General features: G+C 42.4%; 1 protein-coding gene and 1 long non-coding RNA gene across 2 annotated transcripts in view; both read right to left on the bottom strand.

Moving 5' to 3' along the window:
• Window positions 1-249: 249 nt before the first annotated feature.
• Window positions 250-2,485, bottom strand: LOC148049140 (uncharacterized). The gene is made up of 2 exons (XR_015695601.1): window positions 1,388-2,485; window positions 250-1,124 (listed from the first exon to the last, which is right to left on the bottom strand). It is a non-coding gene; the product is annotated as an uncharacterized LOC148049140 (long non-coding RNA).
• Window positions 2,486-7,885: 5,400 nt separating this feature from the next.
• The window catches only part of SAMD12 (sterile alpha motif domain containing 12), a 325,551-nt gene continuing 319,393 nt past the window's right edge, over window positions 7,886-14,043 (bottom strand). Inside the window, exon 6 of the mRNA XM_087706751.1 lies at window positions 7,886-8,332. Within this exon, the coding sequence (XP_087562877.1) occupies window positions 8,267-8,332 (66 nt within the window). The 3' untranslated portion in view covers window positions 7,886-8,266. The remainder of the gene's footprint in view (window positions 8,333-14,043) is intronic.

Raw genomic sequence — 14,043 nt, 5'->3', positions numbered from 1 at the left:
TTGCACATATCTAGCCCAGCTGCCATAGTTTGAGGATCCCTGATTTAGTACAATATAAAAAAATGCAAACAGTTTTTCTGCGGACCACCAACATTTTCTCGCAGACCACCAGTGGTTCAGAGACCTCCAGTTGGTGACTGCTGGACTAGAAGACCTCCTGGGTCCTTTCAAACTCTGTGATTCTGTTACTATTGAGAAACTCTTGCTTACCCTGTGAAAAAACTTTGAAAAGAAATGACCGACACACACTAACTATTCAGACTTTTATTTTAATTTCATGATAATAAAGACATATTTGACCAGACTGCATGTCAGAATGCATTCTATATTTGCCTGAGGCCCATGAGAAATAAATACTCCCCGTTGGTCATTTTATTAGAGACCAGAATCAAGAACTGTTGGTTTAAATGAAATAATGCACTCTTGCTGAAGTTAAAAACTTCCAAAAAAACAAAACCAGAGACTTAAACACAGGCTTACATCTGTTCTGTTGAAACCACTTGGATGTGCTTAATTTTATCGTAAAAGAAAGCAGTTGTCAACAGTAGTAACAATGGAGCAGAAGGAAATTTGGTAGAAGCTTATCCACCCAAAGTACAAGCAAAATATGGGCTATTGTACACAACCCAATGTTTAGTTCTAGCTTTGGATTAAAGTAACACCTGAGAATTTGTGTACATTTGAGGCCTATATAACAGTAAATAATAGTTGCTGCACCTTTTGGTAATGAATGTCATCCTGTAGGGATGCATCATCATCATCATCATCATCATCATCGTCATCATCATCATCACGCAGAATAAAATGCTTAATAGTAAGTCCTTCATGTTGGCACCCATTTTCTAGATTGGGAATATAACTCTCAGAATTTCTAGTGAATGTGATCTTCAAAATGTACATTGGGCAGCTGAGATTTCTTCAGAAAGTATTAGCAGTAAAGTAGTATGTGTTTGGCTCTGCATTACTGGATGTGGTCTCTGGTTGATTGTGTAGGTACTTATGAAACCAGCCAATTGTTTATATCAGTGCAGAGGTGGGTTGCTAATTTTTTTTTACTCCCAAGAATGCTGGTGGACGTGATGCTTCAGCGCATGCTCAGAAGCATCCGGGTGGGTGGGCGGAGCCTCCTGTTGTAGCCTCGTAAGTCCTCGGGCTTACGAATGACAGCTCGGCAGCAGCCAGGCGCGTCTTAGCCAATCAGACGCGCCTGCCGGTTGCCAGGCTGTCATATGCGAGGCTATTGGCTCGTCCGTCTGACAGCCCAGTATAAAAGGCTGTCAGACGGAGGAGAGGTGCCGGTCTACTCACAGTTTCTGTTCGTTCCGTTCTTGCTTGCAATAAGGTTACCTCAGACGCCTCCTCGTCTTTACTGCCGCCGATCTAACACCTCCCACCGCCACTACTACTGGTTTGCCCAATCTGGGCCGAACCGGCAGCAACCCACCTCTGTATCAGTGGTTCTCAACCTGAGGCCCACGGACCCCTGGGGGGGGCACACAATGTCATCTGAGGGGGTCTCAGCCTAGTGCCTTAAATCTTAAGTCTCAGTGGTCCATGGTCTCTGGCGTCAAAAGGTGAAGAAAAGGTTGAGAACCATTGGTTTACATGAATTCAAAATTTGCAGGGCAAAATGAACTCCCTCAGGAGATTCAAGATGTTAAGAGCAGTCATGCAGGCAAGTGTGAAAATCACTGCACAATCTAATCAATGAGCATTGATTTGGCCAGCTATAGTTGGCCACCGATATTTGAGAATTTGGAAAGGACTTAGAAAAGAGCAATACTAGTGCCACAATGAAAATGTTGTGATAAAAGAACCAGTTGGGAAAAGATTAAATGGAAGGTAAGGTGAGATGCAGCTACAGTATTCAAATTTTGAAAAGTAAACACGAAAATGGACAATATTTATATTGAGGAGCAGAAGCTTCAAGTTTCACTGTGTGCAGTTATGTTTCTGCTTTTGCTACATGAATAAATGACACTGAATATATTGAATAAGATTATTGGTTGTCTACCTTAGAATCATCTCTGCCAAACTAGCAAAATCTCCTCTAAGCCTTAAGCAGAAGTCTTTTCTACAACTAACAGATCTGGAATGCGGAAAAAACAGAAGACCACCAGATGACACCAAAGATTGGATGGTACACCTTCAAATAATTTTGGATTCCAAGTAATGATACAGATTTTCTCCATGATGATCTAGTTGTAACCTGATCTCTCAGGTTTTCCAATGATCTATTCCCTGATATTCCAACTGAGTCTGTCTACTTTGCTGCTAGTTGTCTTCTTCTCTTTCATTCCATCTTTCCCAGTACAGGCGGTCCTCGACTTATGACCACAATCGAGCCCAGAATTTAGGTTGCTAAGTGAGAAATTTGTTAAATGAGAAATTTGCTAAATTCATCTCACTTTATGACTTTTCTTGCCACATTTGTTAAGTGAATCACTGCAGTTGTTAAATTAGTAACATGGTTGTTAAATGAATCTGGCTTATGCTTGTTAGAAGGTTGCAAAAGGGGGCCACGGGACCCAGGGACCCTGCAACCATCCTAAATATGAACCAGTTGCCAAGCATCGGAATGTAAATCACGTGAACATGGGGATGCTACAACGGTCATAAGTGTGAAAAATGGTTATAAGTCACTTTTTTTCAGTCCCATTATAACTTTGAATGGCCACTAAATATAAGTCAAGGACTACCTCAATTATTGCTTTCCCCAGAGAACTAGGTCTAATGTGCCTGAAGTAAGACCCTTGAGCCTCCGGTGTAGTTTCTGCTTCCAGTGAGAACATGGGGTCTATTTGTTTGATGATCCATTAATTTGTTTTTGGGGCTGCCCACAGTTCTGTCAGGTGTCTTCTTCAAAACTAACCTTCAAAAGTGTCAATGCTTTTCCTTATCTTGCTATCTCAAAGTCCAACTTTCCCTTCCATAGAATACTGAGAATCTCATGGCTTGCACAATTTTTATCTTTGTAGGTACAAACACATAACAAGGTTATGTGCTACTTCATGGCTACTTCATGGCTACTCTACCAAGTGCTGGTCCATAGAGTAGTGATTTGGAAAAATGCGTAACCTTGTATTGCCATGTAGTGGTCATTCTGATTTTTTGCAACCTAGATCTGATCATTGTAGTCAGGGGTGGGATTCTACCGGTTCGGATAGGTTCGGGCGAACCATTCGTCCCGACGATCAGATGGGCCCAACCTTCCGCCCGCAGTATTTTCCTACCTTTATCTTCTCAGCAGATTCACGCAGAGCAGATTGCCGTGTGAACCAGCTGTGTTACTCCTCCGAAGAAACCCGGAAGCGAAGATTTCTTCAAACTGCGCACAAACATGCGTGCAAATCGCACAATCACCGAACCGGTTGTTGAACCAGGAGGAACCCACCACTGGTTGTAGTCTTTTCCAGCCCTACTACCTGAGATTCGATTAACTTAAGTTGCTGGTGATGGAACTTAGGACTTTCTTCATTCAAAATCTGAACTCTGCTCTGTCAAATGTATTATTATTCTTTCAGGCAGGTCTCAGATGCAAATCTATTGAAATATATACATTCCAGACCCTGGAAGCACAGACAAAGGTTTTTAGGCCCTATGGATCCAGAGGCTATTAGCTGATCAGTTGAAAATATTATATTGGACTAATAGTGAGATTCAATTCAATTCAATTCAATTTATTAGATTTATAGGCCGCCCAATCCTGGAGGACTCCAGGCGGCTTACAAAGAACAAGAAAAGAAAAACAAAATAAAAAATAAAAAATTTAAAAATTCCCCAACACGCATACGTTCTGATCGGGGCTGGACCCTACATGATAAGGTCAACAGCCCCAGGCCTGCCGGAACAGCCAGGTTTTAACAGCTTTTCTGAAGGCCATGAGGGTGGGTGAGGTCCGGATCTCTGGGGGTAGCTGATTCCACAGGGCCGGAGCAGCGACAGAGAAGGCTCTCCTCCGAGGCCGCGCCAGCCGACACTGTCCAGCTGACGGCGTCCTAAAGAAGCCCACCTGGTGGGATCTTATCGGCCATTGGGAGGTATGTGGCAGTAGGTGGTCTCACAAATACGCTGGTCCTGAGCCATGTAGGGCTTTAAAGGTAATGACCAACACCTTGAATTGCGTTTGGAGACCAATTGGCAACCAGCGCAGCTCGCGGAGGATAGGTGTAATATGGGTGTATCTCGGTACACCCAATATTGCTCGCGCGGCTGCATTCTGGACTAGCTGTAGTCTCCGAACTCTTTTCAGGGATAGCCCCATGATCTGATTTAGCAGGCCTCAACCTATTTTCTTGGACAGTGGAGTCTGCAGGTGGATTGTTAAGAGAGGGAGCTGATTAAAGGAAGCTGTATATATAATAAACCATTGATGAAAGGAAAAGAAATGAGCTGGGAAAGTCTGTTAAGAAAGTAGTAATTCTACTGAGGCACACACAAGTAGGTTTGTCACCACAGTTGATAATAATCTCAGGCACTGATTGTAGATCTGGTTTTTTATTAGAGTTTAATATTGATGACTGTCTTGTCTAAGACTAATGGCAATTGATTTTTGTATTCTGGAATATTACTTTAATCCTATTGCTCTTTTCCCTTGCTACTTTCTTGCTCCAACATAAAAGACGGGAACTTTTTAATATTTGGAAGTATTCTTTTTCTTCATGTAATAAGACACACTATCTTTTCTCTATGAAGACTGCATATAGAGGAATCTCATAATTAAATAAGGATGTCTAGAGGGCACAGTAAACAAAAAAGTCAAGAAGACTCCCACGACATGCCAACCTATGGCCCTTATGGTCCCACTATGCCCACATGTGTCACTGTGATTACAGCGCATGTGGCCAGATTATGCGCAGAAGCTCTGGGGATTTGTCGGAAACACACGATTAATCCACCATAGCTATTTTACACAACTAATGTCCTTTTTGAATTACTACCCTTTTGTATTTCAGTATTTAATGACTATGGGGCTCATTGTTTAAGGATTGATACTACAGTATAGTTAGGCTGTGTGTAACTGTCAGACTGGATGCCAAATTGTAACTTTAATATAGCGTATTTTTCGGACCAGTTATTTATTACTTTATTCCAGAATTTTAAACTGCATACTCCTTGAGTTTTTTTAAAAAATTTTTGTTCTGATCTCTGATTTTTGACTGCAATAAACTGGAATCTGTGTCACATGGTAACACACATCAAAATTGAACAGAACTTCAATAGCTCATATCTTGACAAAAAACTTCACTGAGTGGACATCCCTGGGACTAAAGTGATCTAAGTGTCATATGCCGGCAACACATTATGAAAACCTTCACAAGTAATCACAACAGAGGAAACTTTCTCCTTGAAAGTAGTTTACCCATATCCAAGTTCTGTTGAAACCTAAAATGTGTCTAGACATGACTGACTTTGGATCTACTCCTGTTGTGAAGGCTTTCACAAGCCATTGGAACACCTAGACCAGAGGTGTCAAACTCGATGTCACTGAGGGCTGCATTAGGGTTTGACCATTGCGGGGAGTGGCCAGTTTGACATCATTCCTGTTAGGGTCCCTGTGGAGGCCCAAGTGCTCTGCCAGCGAAAACGGGCTTCCGAGCTTTGTTTTCACTGACAGAGGATTGCAGGAGGCCGTCCCAGCCAAAAACGGAGCTCAGGAGCCCGTTTTCGCTGACAGAGGCACCACGAGCCGATCCTCTGTTCTTTTCAGGGTGGTTTCATGGGTGGGATCTAAGCATCCTGTGGTGCGGATCTGGCCTCCTGGTCTTGAGTTTGACACCCTTAATCTAGACTAGGGAGAAATCATCGACAAAATTTCAAGGAAACAATAGAGATGAATAGTTCAGGATCCATGAGGGGACATAAGCCTCTTCTCTCTTAAAAGAGCTTCAAGTACATCTCTTGAAACACTAACAAATTGAAAAGTATGAATTGCACAACAAAAGTGTGTGTCTGTATGTGTACGTGAAAACTACTCACGCTTCTAACAGTCTATCAAGCAGAAGAAAGTTCAACTGAAGATCTACCATTGCTTGATTTAGGGGCAAGTAGAATCAGACACACTTGTTTTCTACGGATGGTATCATGGTTTTTGTTTTTTTTTGGTTTTTTTGCTATCATGGTTTTGGTTTCCAGAAGAAATGAAGGAACAAAAGTTGTGTGGGAAAGGACTGACTCAGAATTGGTAAGGATAAAGATTAAACCACAGCCTGCTCTGTCCCGGAAACCTGGACAAAGAATAATGGAGAGCAGAGCTCATTTTGGTTGCAACAGTCTTAAGCCGGCTACAGTTGTGTGGAAAGTAAACATTTCTGCTCAAACTTGTTTGTGAGAGCAAAAAAAAAAAACCAACCCCAAAACAGATCTCAGGTATAAATCTGAGGGTCAAGACAAAGTCAAAACATAATATATTGGTGGATACCTATCCATAGCATAAATTATCCGTAAGTGCACTATTCAAGATGATTGAGATTTCAATTATCCTTGGCCTGTGAAATGTTGGCTTGCTCACTCTAGCTGATAGCTGATTAAAAAAGAATTTGAGGTCAATATGGCACATCAGATGAACAACAATAACAACAACAACAACAAAAGTGAATCCCAAGACTCAGTTGGAGGTCAATGGAAGAAAATGTCATTGGGCAGAACTGCTAAAGAACATACTTGAACAAAGGCAATTCTACTTAAGAAAGAAAATAGGAAGATCTTGATGGGCAATCACCCTATTTCCCTGCAAAGAGTTGCGGTTTGCCTTCATCATCTTTAACATTTCTCCATATGACCCCTAAAAAGTAGATGTTCTAATTTTCAGCAGCTCACTTGCCTGACTAGGTGGCTCAGTGGCTAAGACACTGAGCTTGTCGATCAGAAAGATCGGCAGTTCGCCGGTTCGAATCCCTAGTACAGGTCTCCTGCATGAGATGGGGTTGGACTAGATGACTTCCAAGATCTCTTCCCACTCTGTTACTGTTTACTTCCAGGAGGGAAGATAAATATACCAGTTCTACAGTAGTGTGTGCTCGTTGCAGTTGGCTTGCACTACTAGCAAGCCAAAAGCTTGATCTTTTACTCTATTTGTACTACTTTGAATGGAGCATGTGCCTTCAAAGGAAAAAGAATTAAAATGGCTTCCAGAGTAAGACGGTAATCGTTTATCAGTTCGCTATTTGTATTTTTTGTCTGTCCTATTGAAAACAAGCAAGCATTTTAAACAGCCAGGAATAACTCACCTAGGCTAACCACCGATCAGCACTTTTTATAGCTGGCTTTTGTTACAACTGTGAAGTAGAAAACACTGCATTTCTACAGTGTGCAAGGAGAATGTTTTCAGACTGGCCACGTTGCTACTGAAATGTTACATGTGTCTTCAATCGTGGACAGCCAGGGGATTCTTGCAACAAGACAGCAATCTTTTATCTCCATTAGTTTCTTCTCTATTATTTAGCATGCATCAAAGCAACAGAAATATAATCTTACTTGTCGTTTTGGAGAGTAGGTGCAGCAAAGGGAACATACGTGCTCTCATTCTACTACTTCTACACGTGAAGAGTCAAAACAGCCACAACAATATCCATGTGAGTTACCAAGCCAACTTTGCTACTGAAGCAATGCACATGGTGAAGTCACGCCAGGTATAATCTTAACGCAGATACCTGAAACATTCCCATAACACATCTAATTGGCTAGAATGTCTGGGTGGAGACCATGTATGGATTGCAGATACTGTAAAACAGGGCATCATTTCGTGTATCACTAACACAAAATATTTCTACGTTCCTATCCAGGAGGGGGGGGGCAGGGGTAGGGAAAAGGGACATCGGTGAGCATTTGGGTGTGTGGAATTGGAACTACCGGTCCCATAAAAAAACATCATGCAATCTGCATATATAGTATGATCCATTGTTTGCCATGCTAAAAACAAAACTCAATTAAACCCAAACCCCAGACCTTTTTAGTGAAGGTCACAGAGAGTTCCCTAATGGGAATATAAAGTTTACGCACAGTGATGAAACTGGGAACAGTTTCCCGGTGTAAAAAAGCAACAGCCCACCAACTATTAGGTGGAAAGAGTTCTATTGCGGGTGACATGCCTCGCTGGGATGCCATCAGCAAGTCAGACGCTATTCAGAACTTATCGGGTTAATCGGATCAGTTGGATTTGGGGTCCAGTTCTTGGTGGCTGTTTTCTTCTGGCGGTGCCATTTCTTAGGTTTCTTTTTAAAAAATTAGGATTATCATTCTTTCTTTCAGATGGAAAAGTTCGCTTCTATATCATCTGGCAGGATAGCAGCTTTAGAGGTTGCTGGTGTTTATGGGGAACTCTCTGTCGAGGCTGTTAAAAGAGAAGAGAAAGGGAAAAAGAGCAGTGAATGCAAGCTGAGTTTGAACTCAACTGTAACATATATTGTCATTCAGGCTGAATGGTCCTTTCCAGTCAAAGATCAGACCTGCATTAGAGCTTAAAAATAATAAATAAGAGCAAATCCTTTTCTGTGGCTGCTCCGGCCCTCTGGAACGATCTCCCCGTGGAGATTCGGACCCTCACCACACTTCAGGCTTTCCGCAAAGCCGCCAAGACCTGGCTGTTCCGGCAGGCCTGGGGCTGATGAGTTCCCGGCCCCACTTGAATTTGCTGCGTCTGTTGAGTAGTTTTAACTTGTCTCTGTATTCTGTTTTTGTCTTGTTTGTTTTGTATGGCCCCTTCCCCATGTGTTTGTTCGCCGCCCTGAGTCCCCCCGGGAATAGGGCGGCATACAAGTTCAATAAATTGAATTGAATTGAAATCCCACTCCCTTCTAGCACTGATGATGTTACCTAGCTTGGTAATGAAATGTCTTCAAGAAAACCAGAGAGCACCAAGGACCTCACAGCTTATGCACTCCTGGGTAATTATTTTTCCCATTCTTCTCCTGTATCCCCTGACACTGAACAGCAGTCACCAGCTGGTGGTCCATGAGAAAACTTTGGTGGTCTGCAGAAAAATTATTTACATGTTTATATTGTACTAAATACTATTTATCTTTTTTTAAAAAGTCATATTAGTAGTCCATGGGATTTTAAATTATGGATTTAGTGGTCCCTGAGGTCCGAAAGGTTGGTGACCCCTGTTTTAGAAGGCAAAGTCTTCCTTAAATTAAGCACCAGTCCAGGTCACCACGCAATATGTCAATGTTATCTTCCTGGCACTTCTAACCTATCTTCAGAGCTGGGATTTATATTTGGTTTCCAATTCAAGAACTTTTTCCCCCCCAAGATCAACTAGGTCCCATTTCCATCTGTTTTGACTTGAAGAATATTCTCAATATTAATTACATCAATTAATCTGTTAGATATAGGTTACATCAGAAGTATTTGAATAGTTGTTCCCAAATTATTTGATCAAAATTCTTCTTAATATACGCTTGGTGTTTAATATTTCTGTGATCTCAGAATACTTTCTGTGACCCGTCAAATCAACTCCTTTTGGGAAGATCAGTGAAAGGTTCTGACTCTTACATCCAATCATTAACCAAATAATTCTATTTTATATTTCTCCCAGCCATATTTTCTCCAGAGCCATATCTCAAAGCTTGGGCTTTCAGCGTTATCACCCATGGGTTCAAAGACAAAAATGATCCGTTCCTTGTATTGTCTTCATGAACCAAACTTACTAGTAAATTTTTACAGTTATTGAATATGCTTCACCTTCTTGTATAACATGCAAGAGAACTAAGAGCAATTTTTTTTAAAAAAACCAGAACTCTTAAAATCAATATTTTAGCCTGCTTAACAACGATAAACTTGGCAAAAAGGATTTGTTTCTGCTGCTATCTTAATTTATGTGATCCTCCCCCCCCCAATCTGCCATGTTCTCTCTTCTTTTATTCACCTGAGTGTAGTTCTGCATCTTTTGCCAGCTTCTTCAGTTGTCATTTTCTTTCCACTTAAAAGCTCTCATTAAAATTGATGTTTCACTGCTATTTTATTGAAACTTCCATAGACTCCATTCTTATTAGGGGTGTAGTACTTATCCCAGTGTAGGCTACTCGGCTTGATGCATGGAATCTAAAGTTGCAAAAGCCCCCAGTCTCTGCTTGAAGGCATTTTATCAATTCACCTAGCCTTATGCATTTATTTCCAATTTGTTCTTAGTGTTCAAACATTTTTACCAATATGCAATTGAAATTAAAGTCCAAGAGATCTGGATCTTCATTTGAAGTCAGTGAAAAAACAAATCCTGACCCTCTTTAATATGATGATCCTAAAAACATCCTCTAACTAGGATTAGACATAATCAACCGTTGGAAGAAATATTCTTCTGGGTCCAGTTCCAAGTGGGGGAAAAGCAGGAGTGAAATCCTCCCGGTTCAACCCGGTTCGGCCAAACTGGTAGGAATGATTGTCCTTGGTTCTGCAAACCAGTAGTTTAAAAAATAGCTTCCTATGATCGCGTGGCTCAGCTGTGAGCTGTGTGATGGTCAGAAGCTTTCCCCCCCCCACTTTTAAAAGCATTTTTTCCCAAATGGGGTGGGGTTCTGCAGGAGGCATCCATCCCATCCCATCCCATCCCCCCTGATAAGCCCATGGAGAACTACAATATTGATCCAGCCCTCAAATAAATCCAGTTTGACATCCTAGTTCTAACACAAAATCTGCCATTCATTGAATGCCATTCTTCTAAGCTATTAGACAAACAGACAGAAAAGACTTGGGAGATGATATATTCTCCCCACTGATTTTGAGTAAGAAGCAGATGCCATTCAGTTATTTCAAAGGGCAAACTGTCCCAGAGAAGTTAATGAGGCACTAACTCTGCTTGAAAAAAGCCCTAATCAGGAAAGGATGAAGTGTTTTCCACATGAGCTTTCCTTGAGGCGCATCAAGTACATTCTCCACATCCTGACTTTTAAATGTCTGATAAAAACTTTTCCCCCCTTCGTCTCAGAACGAAAAGAAATAAGCAATAGCCTTGTAATTTTCATGGAGCCCTTTCTAACTGCTTCCAAACAAGACACAAATGAAAAGGTTCTTTCAAGTTATTCCAGGACATCAGCCTTCAGAGCATTACCTTGTTGTCTTTTGCCATTTAATTTTTTTTAGAAAACTTGTTTTGACCTAGGTTTCCCCCAAAAGCACAAAGCCAATTCCTGGTCCTGACAAAACCCATTTTATTAAACAAATGTGAATTCCTCTCATTCACATCCAGCCTGGCAAACAGTCTTTCAAAGGTGAATTTATGACCACAGACCTTATCTAGCTTGGAAAGCTGCCATGTAAATCTTTTCCAAATGCAGTGCAGTGCAAGGAAAGTCTGGGCACAGAGTCTCTGAGATTCATGGACAGATCTTCACACTCCTGAAATGAATTAACGAACAAACGAATTGTTTCCTGCAAAAGCCCACTCCTCTTTTGCTCCTCTTTTATTTCCTATGGGAGGGACCATTCACTGTCCACCTGTGGCTTTACTCCCAAGTTGGCCCTGATTTCTCAGCTGTTCTTTTCTTCTGGCAGCTCTGCCCATGTGCACACTGGGAACAGGCTCCAGCTTTTCCTCTGCCTCACTGCTGTCTACCTCCGAAGGCAGCTGAGAACTGCCAGACGGCCTTGGCCCCCCCTGCTTCCAATGCAGAGCCCTTGTCTGAGCCTTCGTCAGCCTCCAGGACTGGCCCATGTTCCTCCCCAACCTCCTCACTGTCCGAGTCTGCAGCCGCTGGCGGGCCACAACAAAACTCAACAAAGAGGCATGCTATTAATGGGCAGAGCATATCAGATGAAGGGTAAAATAAGGGCAGCTACCACTTTTCAAGAGCAAGTTAAACACTGACACCTCCCTTTCTTTCTGCAAACTCCCCCTCATCCAGCAAGAAATGTACTAAAAACTGTAATCAGACACTCTGCCTAAAAGTGTTCTACCGATACACTGTGCTTGATAAGAAATCACTGATAAATAAAATATACACCCGGAAAGCCGCGTATCCCAGCCTGCCAACAGTGGCACAGCAGGGATAGTATTAAGAGAGTTACCGCTTCAGGCAAAAGTGGCTGACTGCCAAGATGCCATCCAGAGACAGGGTAAAAACAGGAACGGTTTCAGGTTCCAACAATTTCCCATGGGTCACATTAAGGTTGAGGGTTCTTCTTGATTCTGATTTTTCACCAAACAGTGGAAAGTCAGCAGGAGAAAGCTGCTCGGAGCTTCCCGTGTTAAGAACACCCTGCCAAGCAAGTTCAATTTGTATACCTCCCATGTAGGGACATCCCTCTATGCCAGTGTTTCTCAACCTTGGCAACTTGAAGATGTCTGGACTTCAACTCCCAGAATTCCCCAGCCAGCAAATGCTGGCTGGGGAATTCTGGGAGTTGAAGTCCAGACATCTTCAAGTTGCCAAGGTTGAGAAACACTGCTCTGTGCATTTTTAATTCAATAAAGCAATTCGCTAAAATAAGCACATCGATGCCTACGTTCAAAGGTGGTTGTGAAAAGCTCAACACTGGACAGGGAAGCAGTGTGAAAATGAAAAAAGATATTTTATGGAGCAGTTCGAAGTGCAATATCCCAGAGAGAGGTTGGGGTACCTGTAAGTGGTTGGTAATGTTCTGACCTAGGCTTCCCCAGCAGCACGAAGTCGAGTCCTCATCCCGATAAACCCCTTTTATTTAATTTACAGTGAGTTCCTCTCCAGCAAAGTCTTTCCTCTCCCACCGTCTTTCAAGATAGTTCACAATTACTGACCTTTATCATGCTTGGAGAGTGGCCAGGCTGATATCTTTCAGACATTGCAATACTTGGCAAGAATGCAGGAATGAACTAATTGCATCCTGCAAACACCCCTCCCCTTTTGCTCCTCTTTTATTCACTATGGGAGGGGCCATTCACTGCCCACCGGTGGCCTTACTCCCAAGTCGACCCTTGTTCCTTAGCTGTTCCCTTCGTCTGGCAACTCTGTGCATGTGCACACTGGGAACAGGCCCCAACTGTTCTTCTGCCTTACTGATGTCTGACTCCGAAGGCAGCTGATAACTGTCAGATGGGCCTGGCCACACCTCTGCCTCTCACACAGAGCCCTCATCAGAGCCTTCCCCAGATTCCAGATCTGGCCCATATTCCTTCCCAACCTCCTCACTGTCTGAAACTGCTTCCAGCTCTGTTGGCCACTGGCAGGCCACAACAGGTAAGTTCAAGAGAATTGTAGCCTGACTTACCGCAATGTATCTTTCAGGCCACAGAAAAATGGACCTGGCATAAAAGGGTTATTTCCATGTCTTCTAATAAGACAGCAAAGCTTAAGACCTCCTATTAGAGCCAAGGTGGCGCAGTGGTTAAATGCAGCACTGCAGGCTATTTCAGCTGACTGCAGTTCAGCAGTTCGGCTGTTCAAATCTCACTGGCTCAGGGTTGACTCAGCCTTCCATCCTTCCGAGGTGGGTAAAATGAGGACCCGGATTGTTTGGGGCAATATGCTGACTCTGTAAACCGCTTAGAGATGGCTGAAAGCCCTATGAAGCGGTATATAAGTCTAACTGCTATTGCTATTGCTATTATTTCCTGGAGAATGCCCCTTCCCTTCAGCCATCTGCACTGACTTCAGCTGATAAATGCAACTATCATTTTATAGTATATTCAATGATTATAAGAAAGCTTGCATACAGGATTGGAAGAATAATGTTTAATGGTTGAGATCAAGGTGGCCTGGAAGGACTATGCTGCAGCAGTATTTCCAGAGTGGATCAATCAAACAAATGGTTTATAGCATACTGTGTAGCCCATTGCAGTCAAAATCTGGTCAAAAAAGTCAATTTTCCTATTTTATAATGATAGATGACTTCGCGCTTGTACCCTAAAATGGTACTGATGTCATTAAGGCTATCAATGCACCTGCTCCCTTTGCAGAATGTGCTATGAGCAGAAAAGGGAGGACTATTCATCTGCTAATTGAAGAGAAGGAAACACATCTCTCCTGGTTCCTCATTTTGCGTGAGACAAAAAAATGATTACATCTTTGCTATGCCATCGAGGCAGGTTCTCAGAGTTCCACACACATCTCGTTTGAACCAGATGAATTG

Source organism: Thamnophis sirtalis, unplaced genomic scaffold (genome assembly GCF_051295495.1).
Source record: "Thamnophis sirtalis isolate CommonGarterSnake01/CBP01778 unplaced genomic scaffold, rThaSir2_p1.2 scaffold_2, whole genome shotgun sequence".
In the NCBI taxonomy this organism is placed as follows: domain Eukaryota; kingdom Metazoa; phylum Chordata; class Lepidosauria; order Squamata; family Natricidae; genus Thamnophis; species Thamnophis sirtalis.
This window is presented reverse-complemented; position numbering and strand designations above follow the sequence as displayed.